General features: G+C 47.3%; 1 protein-coding gene across 2 annotated transcripts in view; it reads left to right on the top strand.

The window, feature by feature from the left end:
• The window catches only part of MLXIP (MLX interacting protein), an 83,862-nt gene that overhangs the window by 52,801 nt on the left and 11,598 nt on the right, over nucleotides 1-19,463 (top strand). For both annotated transcript variants that reach the window (XM_029571892.1, XM_029571893.1), the window contains exons 3-13: nucleotides 885-970; nucleotides 2,791-2,880; nucleotides 5,728-5,769; nucleotides 6,570-6,744; nucleotides 8,071-8,160; nucleotides 9,181-9,305; nucleotides 10,507-11,149; nucleotides 11,817-11,938; nucleotides 12,748-12,937; nucleotides 16,211-16,335; nucleotides 18,452-18,553. In XM_029571892.1, coding sequence (XP_029427752.1) covers nucleotides 885-970; nucleotides 2,791-2,880; nucleotides 5,728-5,769; nucleotides 6,570-6,744; nucleotides 8,071-8,160; nucleotides 9,181-9,305; nucleotides 10,507-11,149; nucleotides 11,817-11,938; nucleotides 12,748-12,937; nucleotides 16,211-16,335; nucleotides 18,452-18,553 — 1,790 coding nt within the window. The remainder of the gene's footprint in view (nucleotides 1-884; nucleotides 971-2,790; nucleotides 2,881-5,727; nucleotides 5,770-6,569; nucleotides 6,745-8,070; nucleotides 8,161-9,180; nucleotides 9,306-10,506; nucleotides 11,150-11,816; nucleotides 11,939-12,747; nucleotides 12,938-16,210; nucleotides 16,336-18,451; nucleotides 18,554-19,463) is intronic.

The raw sequence follows: 19,463 nt of genomic DNA, 5'->3' as shown, positions 1-19,463 counted from the left end.
AGCTGCGCAGCCAGCTGGGGTGGGGGGAGGGCAGCAGAGAATTAAAGGCCCAGGATGCAGTCTGCACCCGTTGCCCGAGTGGTGCTCCCCGGTCCTGCCAGTGAGAGAAGGGGGGTGGGGCGTGCCAGTGAAGTGCTATTTTTCCTGCCTGCAAAGGTTTGGCGAGAGAGCAGCGCCCCATGCACGATTTCCAGGTAGGACGACGTCGATTAGGAAGCCCCCACTGCCTGAGTGCTGTGGATGTGTGAACGGGGGGGGGGGGGGGCATTTTCAGTGACATCTGGTTTTTATCTTTTGAAGACCAGCCCTGGTGGCTGGGCCTGTAAAATATGCGCTTAACACAGCTTTGTGTGTATTTTTATGCACATCCTAAATAGGCGTTGGCGTGGGATCGGGGTTTACGTGTGTAATTCTGATCTTTGAAAGCCGCCTTCTGTATGGCAGATCGTTGACACTGATGGCGTTTCATGGGAACATCGCTCTCCGGGTTTCAGGGGTGTTTTCGGGGTCCCAGTGTTCACACTTGAAGGGCATAGAAATGAAGCACCCCCAGGAGCACTGCCCTCCATTCAACAGATAGTGGAAGGAGGGAGGGGATTAGAGAGCAAAGGGAAGAGGAAACCTCAATAATAAAACAAAAGAATTCAAAGGAAGAGAATATATGACTTTTTTTTTTTTTTTTAAATTTCAAAGAATTAACAGAAGGACAAAGATTTACTTTAGAAATCAGGAAGTATTTGAAACTGTTGAGAGAATGCCTCTTAATACCTCGTTTTATTTAGTTCTGGGGTGGCTTGGAGGGTGTTGCATTGAAGCTTCTGCTGCTTGCTTCTCTCTGCTGCGCGACTGATGCTGAGCTGAAGTACCTGTGCTCTTGATTGCAGACTTGGAAAAGCGAAAGAACCCTGTGTGTCACTTTGTGACCCCCCTGGATGGATCAGTTGACGCGGACGAGAACCGTCGGCCCGAGGTACGTTGTGTCCTGCGTCGGTCGCGAGCCGGTCCGAAGGCTCCGTGGTGGTGCTGTGCGGGTGACCTGGGCTCGGTTCCCCCCCCCCCCAGGCTATGGCTTGTGCTTCCTCGTCCGTCCAGGGCTGGGGACACTGTGGCAGGAGCAGGTCACAGCTCTCAGGCGGGAAGAGATGACCGCCAGCACTTACTGTGCTTTTCTCCTTGTGATGCCCAGCAGGGTCAGATCAAGAAGCAGACTGGTGGAGACCTGGAACTCAGCCACATGCAAAGGAGCAAAACCGAGCATGAAAATAATGGGAAGAGATCGTGCCAAAATACCAAGCAGAACAAAACTCTTTGTAGCCGAAATACGACTTACTAGTATGGAGTGAGCTGATAAATCTTTGCATTCGGATTTTTTTTTTGGATCTCTTCTATCTTGTGACCGCAGGAGATGTGGATGGTTATGTTCTGTGTTTTGCCGCTGAGTGACATCCTGTAAAACATCCCTTCAGTTCTGCTAACCAGAACGTCCGCTCTAGTGAGACTGCCTGGGGGCAAGGCCCTTACCATTCCCTGCAGGCGGCACCTGGGGCCTGTACCCCCAACAGATGGTGAAGTAGCTCCTAATTTAAACGCAGCTCACCCCTGTAACGTTTGGCCACTTCTGCCTGTGGTATGTCCAGCCTCCCTCTGACCCTCGCTGCGCTGTCTCCTGGTTGTGCTAAAAGGCCCAGATTAGCTTTTGTGCCTGCTAGTATCAAACTTAAAGGTCAGTGGCCTTTTTGACTTCCACAGGCAGAAAATGTTAGGTGCTTTCTGGGCTAGGTACCTCCCAGAAGCATTAGAACATTGTCTGCTTTTGGGTCTGGCTTGCTGAAGCACTGCTTTAAAATTCGGAGTCCTTTCTTCAGCCTATGAGCAAGAAAATTAAGGAGCTAGTTAATGTCAAATATGCACTAAAGCTGATGGACTTAAGAATCCATGGACCTAGTTCATGGATATAAAGACCTCTGACCTGGTTCCTTGACCTTGCTAGTAGCACCAAGGTCGATTATTCAGTCAGCGGGCATGGCATAGTTATCTGGGAAAAGAGACCCTGGCTAGCTTTAGCCGAATATTCAGTAGGACTGAATATGCAAGGATAAAATATCCGGATAACTTTTTAGTTCTGTGTATTCAGCGCCAGGGCTAAAGTTACATTTTCTCAGATAACTTCTAAACCTAATCGGTGATATTCTGAATATAGGCGCTTAAAAACAAGGAAAATAGATCTGATACTTTTCCTCAAATAATTTAAACATTGTTGGGATGTATTTACTCCTCCCCCATCAACCTATCAAAACAATAATAAAAAGCTGTGGGGCCATCGTGGAGCAAGCCCCCTCTCCCTAGAGATTTAAATAAAATGTCTGCCCTACCCGGAACCCTCCAAAACACCGGGAGCTGATGGTCTTGCCACTTTGCCGAATAAAACCTTTTTTGAATCTGGATCTCGTCCGGGTCAGCCCCTCCTTCACGGATTGCAGTCCATAATACGCAGAATGGGCCCGACCACGTTGAGCATATCTGGAAAGGTGGAAAATGCATGGAAAATGAATGAATATATATATCTATCTCCTGATCAACAGGCAGCTCCTTTCTTCCTAGAGTGGTCTGGCTCCCTCCTGGTCTCGGGTGCCGAGATCCTGCAAGGTGTTGTCTGCAGCTCCGAGGCCACCGCTGTCTTGCTTGTTCTTCTGACTCGGGCATGGGTTGGGGGAGGGAGGGACTGGCAGAGAGTAAAGGTTTTTAGTGTTCTCCGTTTAAATCATTATTTCATTTCTTTTTCCTTCTCAGGCCATAGCAACAGAAGGAAAGTACTGGAAAAGAAGAATTGAGATTGTGATCCGGGAGTATCATAAGTGGAGAACGTACTTCAAGAAAAGGGTATTTTGTGTTGGATTATTTAAAGCTCTCCGGACAGTTACCTGCCTCTTCACGTTTTAGCACTTTTCGGGAGTCTTGGCACTGAAAGACCACTGGCTTGCTTTGGCGAGTCGGTGCCTGCTGAAATGCACACCTTGCACACCTCTAGAAGGAGAAAATTAAACACAGATCAAAAGGTTTTTCCAAAAAAAATTTTTTTTTCCAACTAATCTCAACGCTAGGTCCCAGGTGTCCCGCTCCCGACTTGCGTCTGACTCTTTGCTTGGCATGTGAGAGGACCACTGCTCCCTGATTGACTCTGTCAGGCAGCCGAGCTCCGCTGGGAAGGGAGCAGGTTTACATGAGCCCAGGAGGAGGAGATCATTGTTAATGGAAAGGGCTTTCAGTCAGGCTGGCCATGCAGCTAAGTGCCGTGCGCTACGGTGAGGAGGCAACGTTCACAGCCCTCAGCCTTGGGTGGGCAGGGAATCCCCGTTAGGGCCCGCGTTTTACCCAGCTCTGATGGAGGATTGTGGGCTGGGTGAGTTGTGAAGGAAGGGATCCATGGCCCCACATCTCAGCCCTGGCTCCGGCTGAGCTGGAAACCAAAGGAACAACTTTGAGTTACCTGGATAAACACCGAGTTTTGAATATCAGCTTCACTTACCTGGATAAAATTTATCGGGGTAATTTGGGAAGCGTTCCTAATAGATGTAGCCAAATACCTTCTCCAGCTAATTCCGATTATTTAGACTTAGCCAAATAACTTATTTGGCTACGTACAGACATTCAACAAACAAAATCCAGGGAAAATGCAAATCCTTATGGGTAGACTTTTAATGTCCGGTATCTTTAAGGGTAACTCCCAAAAGGGAGAACCTCAATGTTAGAATATACCGATTTTGCTTTAAGTGAGCTTTAGTACTGGTGTTTGTGCAGCATTTTGTGTTCTATATATATTTTGTGATAATAGATTTTATCTTATTTGCAAACTCTCCTTATTAACCACAGTCCTTAAGAGAAGCTTTGAAAGGTAATTATTACACAAAAAAAAATAGATGAAGCCGCCCATGCTCGAGCAGCTACTATCGTGAGCTGAACTGCTTTTCACCGCATTGATAATGAACCTTAACCGCGTTGTAACCAATTTCTCGTAGGTCCTGTGAAGCCGACCGACACCGCCAGTGTTTCAGCAACAAATGCCTGCTTCAGGGGCCGGAAAGGCTGCTGTTAATGGGAAAATAAGTTTTAAATTATAATGATGACAATAAAGTCTCTAGCCCATACAGCAGTATAAACTTACTGTGGATTCAAGCCGGGACTTGGACGCTGCTGCTTCTTGCTGGACGGCGGCCATATTATCCTCCTGTGTATTTAAAAAGACCCTGGACCAATGAAAACCCTCGCAGGGCAAAAGTCCCGCCTTTGACTGACAGGAAAACTCTCCTAGCTTTTAAGCAAGGAAGTTTGTTATCACATCCAACTTACACCAGAGAAATTGTGTTGCAGTTCTCTTTCAGGTCCAACTTATACCAGAGAAATAGTGTTGCAGTTCTCTTTCAGGTCCAACTTGTACCGGAGAAGTTGTGTTGCAGTTCTCTTTCAGGTATGCCCATATACAATGAATTGTCATTTATTGCTGTAAACCGTTGTGATGGTTCCTGAATGACGGTATATAAAATCCAATAAATAAAATAAATAAGTGCTCAATACACCAGTAAACAAAAGAAGGCTATGAAATATGAAAAATAAGCAGCAGCCTCTCCGGCCCCTGAAGCAGGCATTTGTTGCTGAAACACTGGCGGTGTCGGTCGGCTTCACAGGACCTAAGAGAAATTGGGTACAACGCGGTTAAGGTTCATTACCAATGCAGTGAAAAGCAGTTCAGCTCACGATAGTAGCTGCTCAAGCATGGGCGACTTCATGTATTTTGTTCGTGTAATAATTACCTTTCAAAGCTTCTCTTAAGGACTGTGGTTAATAAGGAGAGTTTGCAAATAAGATAAAATCTATTATCACAAAATATATATAGAACACAAAATGCTGCACAAACACCAGTACTAAAGCTCACTTAAAGCAAAATCGGTATATTCTAACATTGAGGTACTGCCTTTTGGGAGTTACCCTTAAAGGTACCGGACATTAAAAGTCTACCCATAAGGATTTGCATTTTCCCCGGATTTTGTTTGTTGTTCAAGAAGAGGGGAATTATATTTTTGAGGTATGCATTTTTTGGTTAAGTACAGACATTGACAAGAGCACGGTTTAAGTTATCTGGGAACGTAGCACTGTCGCCCGCTCACCCCAGCTGGACAAATATCCGCCCCTCCCCACACAAAAACTAAATATGGCTAAAACGTAGTAGGCCTATAGGCCCAAAATAAAATGTCCCCCCCCCCCCCCCCGGTACTGGCAAAATATAAGAAGGAAGGCCCCGTCCCCACCTGGAACCCCCTAGTTCCTCACTGCTTGGAACGGTTCTCCAGCTGCCGGCACATCCAGCACAGGTTAATGCTTCAACACGTACCCGGATAACCTTGAAAGCTGGGTAAGTGTATCCGGATAACTTTGAGGAGATTCAGCGGAGTGTTTATCCTTCTGAATATCCCTAATAACTTATCTGGCTAACCTTAGCTGGATAAGCTCTCCGCTTTACTTTTCTTTTAATATTGATCTCAAGATGTTTTCACCTGCTGGGAGCATCTGTACATCCTCGGCCTTTTTGAGGTGACCTTTTTTTTTCTCACTCCAGTCATAGTGACATTCGGCACTTGGGTTTGGCTCTCTGAGCGGTAGAAAACGTGTCCAAGCTATGGTCTAACGCGGGGGCTCCTGCTTTCCTTTAACTCTGCTGTTCTTCCTCGGCAGTTACAGAAACACAAGGACGAGGATCTTTCAAGCCTGGTCAAAGTAAGTAAGGTGCTTATTCGCGCTGTTGGTTTAGCTGAGGGCCGGCCGCTTTAACACAAGTGTTGGCCTCAGGAGCAGAAGTGGCAGATTAGCCTGCAGTTCCTATTGGTGTTCGGCCAACGCATGTAACTTTTCACAGGTTAAAGAAAGTTTTACAGTAAAGCAGCAGCAGGCGTTTTTACTTGTATTTAAATGTAGATTGGGCCGTAGAGGCCTGTCTGAGTTGGAGTGCAGGGGGTCATTATGGTTGGAGGCAGCCGCCCGATTCGGTCACTTCTAACATAGATTTTACCTCCTTGGAAATGTGCCTGAAACTGCAGGGCAGGAACGTTTTGTGTAAGCTTTTTCCACTGGCTGGCCTTGAGTTAAGGCTGTGGTGAAGCGCTGTGTCGAGCGAGGTCACAACCTAACTCTGAAGCAGAAAGGCAGCAAGGATTGTGGAGCGTGGCACTTCAGAGTGGGTCACCAAGGACTGGGGCTGGGTGGATGGGGGGGGAGGGGTGTGCATGCTTTAGGGTGGTGCAAAGCCGCCTTGGCCATTTGATAAGATCAGTGTGTAATGCCAGAGGCGGGGCTTTGAGCTCTGAGTGGAGTACGATCCCTTCTTGGCCTTTTGGCTGAGATTAAACGCGGTTGAATATGCAGGGGGGGGGGGAAGGGTTAATGTCCTGCTACTGCCCCCAACTGGGGACATAATGTGACGACCATTGCCAAAGCAGAAAGATTAACCACTGGCTAAACATAAAAGTCTAAGCACTTTGTGGCCATGTCTTCTTTTTTTTTTTTTTGCCTCTCTCCAGGATGACGACTTGGTTATCTGGAATAAGGGGGATGGGGATGGGAGAGAGACGCCGGTTCCCATGGAGGAGGAGCCCCTCCTGGATATGGACATGCTCATGGCAGAGTTCAGCGACACGCTCTTCTCCACGCTGTCCTCCCATCAGCCCCTCCCGTGGCCCAATCCAAGAGAAATTGGTGCGTTCTCTATTTTTTTTTTTCCCTCCTGATTTTGTAAGGGAAGTGTTCTGAAAGGTTCTGGCTTTTGCATTTCTTGTGCAGCTTTCATCTGTCCCCTTTTTGTCATGAGGCAGCTTTTCAGTGTGAGCAACCCAGAGTCGACTGCCGACGTGCTTGGCCGTGGGCATATAATGCAGAAAGCACAAAAATCCCTCAACATCTCTTTCCCACGCTTACTTTCGGATGAAGAAAATAACATTTCCTCTTGCTGTTCTCCCCTGCAGAGTTTGAAAGTCATGTTCTCTAAGCACATTTGCTTCCCCCCCTGGGGTAATTGCTGGTCGGAGAGTCTGCGCTCTCTGAGTATCCCTGAGAGACGAGTCGGGCATGGGGAGCAGCGTGATGCGCTGCTTAATGTACTGAGCCGTAAACCATGGCTTGATCTTCCGTCCACCACTTATCGTCCGACCTGGGACTCAGTCGCTTAACTTCTCTGGGTTGAGCCTTTAGTTTGTGAGCTCTTTGGGACTTTAGATTGGACCTAGGTAAATATCGTAGCTGAATATTTGGTCCTTTTCGGGCTGGCTAAAGATCCATAAGGTCTTCCCCAGTGCATGTAATCCTCTTGGCCGGGCTGTTTGGGACGAGAGCTGAAAATCGGATGGGTGCACGCTTTTCACAGGCATATGTGCCATTTTACCCTTCCCACGCAACATCTCCTCGCCTCCGTGCATGGCTGTGTGGGTTTCTCTCCCTTCTTACGCTGTTTTTTTACCTTCTCCGTTTGGGCTGGAGATTGATAGGAGCCGCACGCTGCCCCAGGTGCCACTCACATGAACTCGACATTCTTATCATTAGACCTGTTAGGATAGAGGGGGCAATATTCAAACGATTTTAGGTGGGTAAACAGTGTAAAAATGCATTTTGAAATTTGCCTCTCCCCCCTCCCTGGTAATGCCTTTCAAAGTACATACGCTGCTGCACATTAAACAAATATATATATATATATATATATATATATATATATAGGATGGTGTTAGGTTGGTGGAGTGAAAGTCCATGCAGAGATTTCATTTCTAATCCCCTGCGGGTACAAACTTCCTGGCCACTCTGGCGAAGGGCAGCTCCTCGAGGAGTTTCCCCGGGGACCAGAATTTTTTTTTTTTGCGAGATGTGCGGGGGAGGGGAGGGGGGCGTTCCATTGTTGCCCTCAGAATAAATCCAACAGGGCAGTGTTTTTCGTTTTTATTTCTGGTGCAAAAGAATCCTGCTGCAGCATTCCTACGATTCCCTAGCCTGGGCTTGCACACCAGTAAAATAAAATCTTTTTTTTTTTAATGATAGCACATGCCTGGAATGCCGACGTGATCCAGCCGGGATTGATTCCGCTGCAGCCGAATTTAGATGTGATGGACACTTTAGAACCTTTCCCAGGTAGGTCCCAGAGACGAGAATTAACTCTTTTCTTTTCAGTGGCCTCCCTTGGCAGTTCTGGTGTCCCTAACCTGAACGGCTCGGCATTATAGGGGCACCTGCCATCTCGGGACGCAGCGAGACACATGGATGCTGGTGTCACACCCCCTGTGTGCCCAGACGTGTAGCCCGTGCTTTTACCTTTTTCTTTTGAAAGGAAATCAGGGCTGCGGGCTGGAGCCAGCTGGCGACTCTGGCTCTCACAGATGGTCTTGTATCTGTGACTTGAGGGGAAATCTGAAAACGCCAGTGACCGTGACGCGCAGGGGGGACCTTTCTTTAGCAGATCAGTCCAAATAACTTTGTCACTCTTTTTTTTTTTTTTTTTTTTAAATGCCCTGGATTTTACACGCAAACAAATGACGCAGTCCTCCCTGAGCCCTGGTGTCTGCCCCCTGCCTGCTGCATTGCTTGGACGTATCCTGTGTATTTGGTGGTTTAAGGCTTGCTTTAGTGGAGGTGTTCTTACTACTTAATATCCCTTTTTTATTCCTCTCAGCAGACGCCAAGCGGCTTCCAGCATAAAATAATTAAACCTAATAAACGCGATATCATACAACGGTACTAAAATACAGTTGAGAACCGTCGCGATTTATTCTTCCCAGAAATTTAAGGTACAAAAACGGGAGCTGTTCAGTAAAAGAATCCTTTTTGCCTGCTGAGTTTTCTCCTGTTTTGGTTCCTTCTAATAAACACTGAAATTCCAGAAGAAATTTTAAAATAAAAACGGAAAAAGAAGGCTTCTAAATACAATTTTAGCAGTGGTACACTCGCATCCCCCTCCCCTTTCACCGAATGCCAGGAAGATATTCCCCATCCGGACTGCACAACGGTTGGAATCAAATGTTCCCCCCAGCACTTGCCCTCGCTCCCAAAGAGGCAGATTGCAGGGGGGCCGAGGGGGCTGCAGGCCGTCCTGTGGCAGCCGTGCCGAAAACTCAGATTTTTCTGAAACACCAATCTTTTTTTTTCTTCTTTCAGATCTGTTCTCCTTCAGTCGCTTCCAGTCGGGCAGTTGTTTTACTCCCGGTCCTGCCCCAGCTTCCGCCGCTGCCCCCACCACGACGTCGGCCAGCGCGCTCTGCACGAGCAGCCAGTCCACGCAGGTGGGTGAGCCACGTGAGATGTGCCAGGACTGCTCGCCAAACTGCGCTGTTTAAATCCCTGACTAATGCACTTCAGACGAGAGCTCAATACTGCACCGTTGTATAGCCCAGGAGCGTTATCCAGATCAATGTATTTGACTGATTTAATAATACTTATATCCCGCCTATTGCGAAGCAGTCGTGCTAGGTGGGTTTACAACATCATAAAATCAAGCGATCACAAAATACAGCAAGTGATTAAAATACATAAAATAAAAATCTACAACAAACCTGGTTTCATGCCAGCTATCAGTTGTTAAGAGTAAGTGAGTTCTCATTGATACAGTGCTAATGCAAACTCTGCTGTGCATGTCCTGTCTTATTGCATGGATTCTAGATGTGTGGAACTGTTTATTGCTATATCCAGGACATTATCTGGACACACAGCACAACCAGATTTAGCAGGGTAAGGAACCTGGATGATTCTGACTATCAGAGTTATCTGGGTAATTTATCCAACTAACTGCCTGATTCACTAAGACTTTTCTGCCATTCTTTGTCTATGGGAAAATACCTTGATCAATCAGGCCATTAGTTTGGAATGTCCCCTGATTTTTATCCAGATAAGGTTTTTGGGTTTTTTTTATTCTGGATAAATTGTATTAAAAAGTGCAGCAGAATGTTTATATCCTGCCATTTGTCTAAGTTCCCCACAACTTTGCTGCACAAACAGCTTCCCTTTTGACCTCTAGAAATTCAGCCTGTCTGTTAGGAGAGCCAGAAAGTCCCTTAAAATGAGACCGCCACCAAAGTGCTTCCGATCAATAACTTTGAATTGCGAGACATTTGCTGGCTGCCCCCTGCTGCCGAGGAGTTTGAGCTCAGAGGGGGACTGTGATGCATCTCTTAGTAATGTGTGGTAACAGCTGGAACCTAAAATTAGAGCTTAAAGCGAGTGTATTGTCTTTCACTTTCCTGCGTGCTCTTTGCCAGGTGAGTCTCACAGATCCGCATCGCCATAAGTCCGGAAGAGGATACAGGAAGGAGCAGCTTCTGTGGCAGCTGCTCCCAGCCCCTAGTCCACACAAGTGACCGTCACTTAGCGATCATGTCTGATGATCTGGTGCTTCACCAGAACCCCTTGAAAAGCATCCAGAGATGTTTGTTGGGTGCTGCGTACTCTCTGTACCTGGAATATACCTTTTTCTTGTTCCCCCTTCAGCCTGCTGTCTTGCCCGATGCTCTCAGCTCGGTGAATCTGGATGTGACCTTGATTGCACCCCCGGAGCCAGCTCCTACTGTCTCCAGAGACCCCAACATCAAACGGGAGCGGAGCGCCAGTGTGGGCAGCATTGGATCGGCAGGCTTCAACTCTGACTTATCTCTAAGCACCCAGCGGACTTTTATGTCCCTGTTTTCCCCACCAGCACCTCCTGCCTCGCCAGTGTCGCCTCCACAACACCCAGCGGCTCCGCCAGCAGACTCTCCAGGCCCGGCGCTAAGATCCCAGACTTTGTACGTGTCCCCAGACCCAGCCAAGTTTGGCTTGTGCAATTCCTCTGTTATCACGCACACGGACTCTGCCACTCTCACCCAGAATGCGGCGGCTACCACCTTCAGCCAGAATGCAAGCCTGCTCCTGGCCACCCAGCAGCAGGTGCCGCACGGCATCGCCCTGCAGACTGTGGCTGTCCAGCAGCAGCCTCGACCTCGCGCTCCGCCTCCAGCCCAGCTGAAGTTCACGGCATCGAAAAGCCTCCCTGCCGTCAAAGCCAGGGCCCGGGTGAAACAGCCCCAGAAAATCGTGCCTGTTCTGCAGACCGAGACTGTGTCTTTAGTGCTAAAGAATGCTTTCATAGCCCCAGGTCAGTCCGAGACATCCCTCACTTTAATTGTGTCAGTCTCATTGGTACCTGAAAGGGGGGGGGGGGGGAGAAGGAGCAGGGAAGTGTTGGGGAATAGTAAGGGTGGTGAGGAGGGGGAAGAGCAGCAGGGAGGGATGAGGGGAAATGCTGGAGGTGGCGAGGATCAGGAACGGATGAGGCCTCTGAATCACGGCAGCTGCGCCTGACCCTCGCCATCGGAAGGCCCGAGTGACCCTGTTCCAGAAGGGAGAGACTCTAGGCCTGCCTCCTCTTAACACATTTTGGTGCCTTCACCTCCAGCTTCAAAGAAAAGAAGCAGATCCTCAGACATCAGAATTGCATTGGGAGGAAGTTGCAAGCACAGGACCGGCCCAAAAGCCTTCTTTCAGGAACAGGATCGCTGTGGGGCTCTGCTTTCAATAGGTCGGCTTTAAACAACGCAGTGTGGTACCGATGAAACCTTCCACCTGGCCGAAGTGCTCCTCTCTCAGGGCAGGACAGGAAACGAGATGCGAGAAGCTTTAGCTGCAGCCCTGCTTGCATGGGGATGCCTGGGGCACGGCGTGCTGGCGCTACGCTGCATGGGTGAGTGGGAGGGGGGGCAGCACGGCACTTTTTAACCAGCTGATAAGCCTTTGATTTTTTTTTTCCTCCTCCTCTCCCCCAGCTGCCTTTCAAGGACAGCCCAGAGCTGTGATTGTCTCCCCGGCACCGCTGGAACGAGAAGGTATTCGGAGTCCACATCTGCCTCAGCCCAACGTCTTAATCACAACGGCTGGAATCTCGAGAGTAAGGAAGCCTCGTGCCTCGGGACCGCTTCTCTTTCTCGTCTTTGGAAACATTGCTGTTTTCTGAGGACCCTCTTCCTGCGGGGGAGGGGTCCTTCCTTCTCTCTGGCTTCCGATGTAGCTGGCCTGAGGGTGGGATTTTGTGGAGCTGTCTCAGTCTTTGTACGGTGCCTGCATCATTAAGTACATGAACGCGGGACCGTACATCGTAGGAGTCCTCAGTAAGAGCTTTTGATCTGGTTAGGGAGAAGCAGATGCCCTGTACGAGTATCAGGATAGGGTGCAGGGCTTGCTCCATATTTTTATGTTATAAATGTGTTCTTAGTTCGAATATTATTATTTTTATCATGTATGTACTGTTGTGACCCGGCCCGAACTTTGGAGGATGCAGGATATAAATTATTTTAAATAAATAAATAAAATACTACTCTTCTCAACTTATGGTTTTGCTCAGTATGTGAAGTAACGGGAAAATTAGAGGTCAGATGGGGGGAGGAGTAACACAATAAGAAGCGGCTCCGTGGTTATGTGCTGCCATGCCAAGGGACATGGGCTCGATTCCTGTGCTCCCCAGGAGAGTTGGGATGGGGGATATACAATAGGGAACATAATCCCCCAGATACTTGAGGATTAAGGTTCATGCTGCCAGATACCAGCCCTGGTTCTGGAAGCTCAGAGGCGCAGGAAGAAAGTGCTAGGTTAAAAATAAAAGCAAATTCATCCTCTTATGCCGTCATATTCTATGGATCTGTAAATCGATACCAGATTTTTACTGTTCTGGGTCTTACAAGCTGGGCTTGTGTTTTCCAGGCTCCGGGACAGACAGAATTCCACAGTGGCGTTCTTGTTAGGCCGGCTCCACCAGTGCCCGCTGGCTCACAGACTCCGTCTGTGGTGCCCACTCTCTTCTCTTCCAGCAAGATCCAAGACGAGGTCCTGGGAAAAGGACAGCAGATCACATCACTCGGTTGCAAAAAGGAGGCAGTTGCTCCCATGTCTGGTGAGTGCAAAGCGTGCCGGCCCTCTGCTTAGAGCTGGTTCTGTTTCAATAGTGCACTTGCTCCAGACGCCTCCTTTATTCCTGGCTCTCGGTGCTTGCTGGCAATGGAAGCCCTCAGACTGAATTTCTTAACTGCACCATGCAAGGCTTTCAGAAAGCAACTGAAAAACTGGTCCTGTCCTCAAGAGGCAGCAGGTTGAGGCTGCTTCTTCTTCTTGATGGTGCTGGCATCTTATTTATATTGTTTGGATTTAACTTTTCTTTTTTTTTTTTATTGTGCATTGCTTTGGGCAGCCTGTGTTTTGGTCGGGTGTGTGGTTTATAAGTATTTTTAAATAAATAAATATGCAACTTGAAGCAGCCATTCAGCCAAATATGTCTGTCCGCGTCAGGGGTGATATCAAATAGGCCTTATAGGAATGTTTATAAGCCTCGCAATAATTCCTGTCGTGCCATCGGTGTACCTAGCTCTCTACAGGGCATTTCTTTCCGTTAGTGTCTTGGTGCCGAAGTGGTGTGACTACCAGGAGGTGATGTGGCTTGCCTGAGGTGGTCACATAGTGAGCGGTGGATAGAAGACTTGCAACAGAGATTTACAGCTTTCTGGCAAAAGCACACCACTCCACTACCAGCCCTGATTATTTATTTTATTTAAAACGGATTTATTTCCCGCCCTTCCTACATTTAGAGCAGGGTAGAATGTAAAGCGTACATATATATACAAGGGGGGAAGAGGGCAATGCAAATATATTAAGATAAAGGGGGAGGAGAGCACCTTCATTGAGGGAATAGGATCATTTACGAAGAGGGTTGAGGCTCAATTGTAGGAAGAAGAAGGAGAGGAAGATTAAGTAGCATCCTCGAGGGGGGGGGCATGTAGGGGGTAATCGATTGTCATTTAGGTTGGGGAATGCTTTCTTGAAGAGAGAGGTTTTTAGGGCTTTTTTTTTAAAAAAGTCCTTTTACGGAGACATCGTACTTCGTTAGGTAGGCTGTTCCGTAGGAGTGGTCCTGCAGAGAAGAATGAGTGAGTGTATTCTGGTTTCCACAAGGTGGGTGAGCTTTGGATGTGGAGTATCCAGTAGCATTTGGTTAGATGATCTGAGTGGTCTGGAGGGGGCGTGGATCTTTATTGTTGAGGAGAACCATGGGGAGTCTAGGTTGTGTATAGAGGAGTGAAAAGTCATGGCTAGCTTATATTGGACTTGGTAGGAGATAGGGAGCTAGTGAAGAGCTTTGAGTACAGGTGAGATGTGATCGCACATGGGAGTGCTGGTACAGAGTCTTGCTGCTGAGTTTTGTATGATATGAGTGGGTGTGTAGCATATAATGGTAGACCTGATACGAGGGTGTTGCTGTAGTCTAACCCAGATAATAGTAGGGATTGAAGGATTGACTGAAGTCTGAAATTTCGAGAAGGGGCTTGAGGTGACGGAGCAAGTGCAGTTTGTAGGAGGAGGAGTTGGTGATAGCTTTTATATGGTTGTGCATAGAGAGTGAGGGGTCGATAATGACTCCCAAGTTTCATACACTTCGGGAAATAGAGATGGAATGGGAATCGAGATATGGTTGGGAGTGTCGGCAATAGGATGGCGTGATAACACAATGATTTCTGTTTTAGATGTGTTAAGTGCTAGTTTATTGCAGTGCAGCCATTTTTGAATGGATGTAAGGCAGTTGGTGAGGAAAGATTCAGTCATGGCCCAAGTTTCCTTGAGAGGAAAAAAGAATTGAATATCGTCGACATAGATTTTATAGTGAACTCCAAAGTCATTGAGGATGCGACATAATACAGTTAGGTAGATTTTAAATAATGCAACAGAGAGAGAAGACCCCTGGGGTACTCCAGAGCTCAGATGTGTCAAGGGGGCGGTAAAGGAGTCGATCTGGACTTGTTGTGTCCTGTTAAGGTATGAAGAGAACCAGGCCAACACTGAACCAGTTATCCCGAAGGAGTGCAGTTTTGAGAGTAGGATGGAGTGATTAACCATGTCGAATGCAGCAGAGATGTCTAGTAGACAAAGGAAGAATGAGGAGCCTTGGTCAAAACCCCATCTCACTGTGTCAAAGCTGAATAGTTACCCAGTTACTGTTTGTTGATGTTTATTTCTTGTATGCAAAGTTTACTGTTCTATGTAATGGCAGTGCCAAAAGTTCTGTATAATGACACTGTCAAAAAGTTTTAGTTATCTGTAAACCGATACGATGTGCAAACGGTTATCGGTATATAAAAACCTATAAATAAATAAATAAATAAATAAATAAATAAATATATATTAGTAGCAGTTCGGTGCTGTGGTGCTTTCTGAATGTGAACTGGTATTGGTTGAGGATATTATTTGTATCAATGAAGTCACAAATTTGGTGGAGAACAGCGGTTTCTAGACCTTTGGCCATGAAACATAGGGAGAAGATTGGGCAGTAGTTGAGGTAATGGTAGGATCAGCTGTAGGTTTCTTGATAATGGAGCAGACTGTGGCTTATTTTAGGAGATCAGGGATGACGTCATGTTGTAGCGAAGAGTTAATGAACTTAGTGATGAACAGAGCAATATCTAGCTTGATAAGTTTAAATAGAGATGTATGGCAAGGGTTCAGGGGATTAGAAGAACGTTTCAGGTTATTGATAATTTTAGTGGTGCCCAATGCTATGATTAAGTCAGGAGGTGGCACTGAGTGGGTGGTTGTGTGTCTGAGATCATGAGATGGTTTATTTATTTATATATTTGATTTATCTTAAGCCTGCATGTAGGTTGCAGGAAGCCTGTGGAATTTTGCATGGATGAGTTGGTGTTTGTTCTCAGTAGCTAAACCCTTTGGAGTGGAAGAGACCCTTTAGCGATATGGAGGTCAATATTGATTTATGGTTACTATGGTCATTTTACTCAAACATTCAGCAGAGTATCATCAGATAAGTGTTGCACTGTATATTCTCGGGTAACTTTAAGAAAGCTGTTTTTCCAACCAGACTTAACCTAGCTAAACTTAGCTGGGTTATACTAATGTTAGCACTCCACTGGCTAAAATGTGGTCAACCCTCTCCCTGTAACATCTCTGTCATCATCTTCTTTTTTCTTTTTTTTTTAATCTGACTAAATGTTGTGCAGGTAGTGAGTTTCTCAGACAAAATGTAACCAGGTCAGTTGGGGGAAATGTTCAAATCTCAGGTTTTGTGCAGGTAACTCAAAAAGTTGCCCAAACAGACCCTTTGAATATCGACTTTGCAATTGCAGGAATAATTAAAAGAACTTGCTCTTATTTATTTGTTTTGAAGGTCGAGAACATCAGAATTCAGGAAAAGGCTCGCCGTGCACATCTGAGCAGAGTCTGAGCCCTCAGTCTCCGCAGAGCAGCTGCACAGGGAAATCCACGGGCGACTCTCAGATCGTGGCACTCAAGGTAGGCGGGATCCCCCCTGCTGCCTCTGGCTCCCCGATTGTGCAGACCTTGAGAACCAGGAAGGGTCATCTCTCCTCCAGTCCCCGTGGCCAGTGGGTTCTCATTCCTCAGACGGCTCCTGATTGCACCAAGAGTGGACCTTCCACCAGCATTGGTCACAGATCACGAAAGGGCTTTGGTTTGGTTTGCTACTGCACTCATGAAAATTGTTTTGTTGCAGAGTGCAGCCAGCTTCAGGGTGCAAACAAGTCAGCACTTATGGGTCCACCCATGCCACACTGCAAGTAAATACAATTGTAGGAAAGCGCCAGAAGGTTAAGTGACCTTTTTCAAAGTCATACACACATCGAGTAGGGTAGGGTTCAAGCCTGGGTCACCAGATCCTCAACCCCTGTGCTGAGACCTGCAGACCGCATGACTTGGAGAAGAAAAGAAATATTGAACCCGCTAGGAGGAACCCAGCAGATTTGCCTCCCATGCACAGACCCGCTCGCAGACCGCAGCCACACGTTCGCCTTGGACAGGGAAAAGCACCTCTGGAGCTCTGATCAGGAGAGCCAAGGTATTGGCCCACACAAATATTCACTGCAGATATCCAGAGAACCAGCTCTGTCTGTCTGTCAGTCTCACTAAAGGCTTGTACGTTTCCCCCCAACCCTTGTCTTGGGGCACTCCAGAAGTCTGCATTAAGATTGGGGTTGGGTTTGATTTTGCCAAGCAGTTCCTCCTGCTCCATTTGGGCTTCTAGCTCCAGTGGGAAGCAGCTTTGACTTGGCTACGGTGCTACCAGCCTACGTCCACAGTCACTCATGGTTTCCCCCCCAACTGTGTAACCCCTTCTCCTACCTAGTCCTCAGCCAGGGCCTAGTGCATATGTATCCTGAGTCTGGGCACTTGGTGTCATCCATCCTCCTCCCCATCCAGGGGTTGTGAACACCACCTCCGCAGCATCCCCAGTCCCAGTTAACTCGGGGAGCAGAAAGCAGGCCTGGGACTACCCCCTGCATGGCCGAGCACAGCCCTGCCTCCAAGCCCCCTGGCCAGTTCCAGAACCTAATAATATTAATGACCTCATGTTGCTGTAGAACATTTTAAACAAACTGCTCTATATATAAAACCGCCAGCAGCTGGGCACGTTGTGAAAAGGCCGCAGTGCATCTGAGGAGTGTCTTTGTGGAGTAGAAGGCGGCAGATCTCTGGTGCAGCCCTTGTGTAGGATGAGGGCTAACCCTATCGCAAGAATACACCTCCCCTCATAATCAAAACAAGAGTCCCCCTTTTTTAATGCTGGCTCCCAGGTTTTTTAATCGCAAGATGATTTTTGTCAGTAAACCAGCTGCTCCTGATTGTACCCACAAATATTTGGCCTGCATTTGGTGTCTGCTATTGGTGTTAAAGGATTTGACCTAAACAAAAGAAAAAGCGCTTAGTCTCTCGGTTTATTCCAGTTCACTCACCTTTTTTAGTGTCTCCCTCTTCCCAGTATCCTCGGCAGCAGCTGATCTGCGCAGGGCATAGGAGTAAAGGAAGTCCCTGTGGTTTATTCAGTGCAAGGGGTGTTTTTTGAAAAACCGCCGGCGAGTTGTGTACTTTTCCTTACAAAGAGCGCACAGACTCAGCACCTGCTGTATCTGTGGGCAGGATCTTGCTGGAAACCAGCGCACGTAGATTAGAAGATCCCATCTGTGCATGTTCTCCCCACCCTGGCCTAAACACACTCCTGCGAATGCCTCTCAGCAATCCGATAAACATCCACGCGCTATGGAGCCCTGCGTGCATTCGTGTTTGTTTGTTTTAGCCAGGGTGAGCGGAGGACAATTCGCCCAGGTAAATAGATTTTAAAGTTTATTTATTTATTTATTTAATATTTTTCTATACCGAACTTCTCCCTCTTACAATATTAGCACCTGCGGACATTTGTTAAACCCTTTTGCTTCCTATCCAGGATCCTCAGTGCAGTGCATTCTACCGTGCAGTATTCACGGGTGCCCTCCCCAACACACACTCGCTGCAGAGGAGTGTCGGATGGGCTGAGCCCAGGCTGGAGAGAACCCACAGGACTCATAAGTCCAACCACAACATCCCATGTTTAAAAGTATTTAATCTGTTTTGACAGAATCGAAGAATGAAACACATTTCAGCAGAACAAAAGAGAAGATTTAATATCCGAATCGGTTTCAGCACCCTCCACAGCTTCGTTTCAACCAACACGAAACCGGTGAGTTCCCTGCACATGCTACGAAGACACCAGGTCCTTTACAGCTGATGGTTTTCTGAAAACCTCCTTTAGGAGTAATCTGTAATATATATATAAACCCTGTTACTATTCCCAGCTTCACTTCCTGTTCTCTATGTTCCGTTTTCTTTGACTGAGGAATATTATACTTAACGTTTAGTGCAGGGAGAAATTGTATACAGCTGCCAGGAGCACAGCTGCCAAGACACTGCACAAGAATTACAGCGAAAAATCTGAAATAATCTTTTCTCCTCATGAAGATTTTGCAGCTCTGTTAAATGGGTACTATACCCGCACATGGACTATTTATGCCACCAAGCGATGCCAACCGCCCAGCCTCAGGTCAGCCCCTTCTTGCCACAGCTCTGCAGTCTCTGGATCTGCATTAACCCATAGGAGAGAGATGGGGGGGGGGGGGGAGAGAGAGAGCAGCTGCTGAGGCTGGCAGGTGTTTAGACCGTTTCCCCATTCTCCACACTTTTGTGCAGAGCAGCATTTGAAAAATGCATTGCGTGCATGTCCCTGCTGGCATGCAGATACACGTGCCGACTGAGTGGCCTGGAGAACTGCAGTGGCAGTGGTTGAGTGGCCTGAAGGTCAGCCAGCAAACGTTCTCATTAGGGGAGGAAAAAAAACAAGAGAAGTAGCAATCAGGCGCTTCAGAAAGCAACAGAAACCATCTGCCAAGAGCAGTTTGGAAGAGAAGAGGTGGACTGAGTGAGGAAACTGGTGAGGAGGTCAGAAAGCTGGTTATCTTGTGCCCAGTGACATTTTGGGGCTGATTAGCATCATCTGTGGAGTCCTGATTATTCGGCATATTTGTATTTGTCCGATAACTGGAGTTTTAAAATTCCGTGACGGCTAAATTTCAGCCTCATTCTGTTTGTGTGGT

The sequence above is a fragment of the Rhinatrema bivittatum genome, chromosome 11 (assembly GCF_901001135.1).
Source record: "Rhinatrema bivittatum chromosome 11, aRhiBiv1.1, whole genome shotgun sequence".
Lineage (NCBI taxonomy): Eukaryota > Metazoa > Chordata > Amphibia > Gymnophiona > Rhinatrematidae > Rhinatrema > Rhinatrema bivittatum.
Note: the sequence above shows the minus strand (reverse complement) of the source record. Positions and strands in the feature narration are given on the sequence as shown.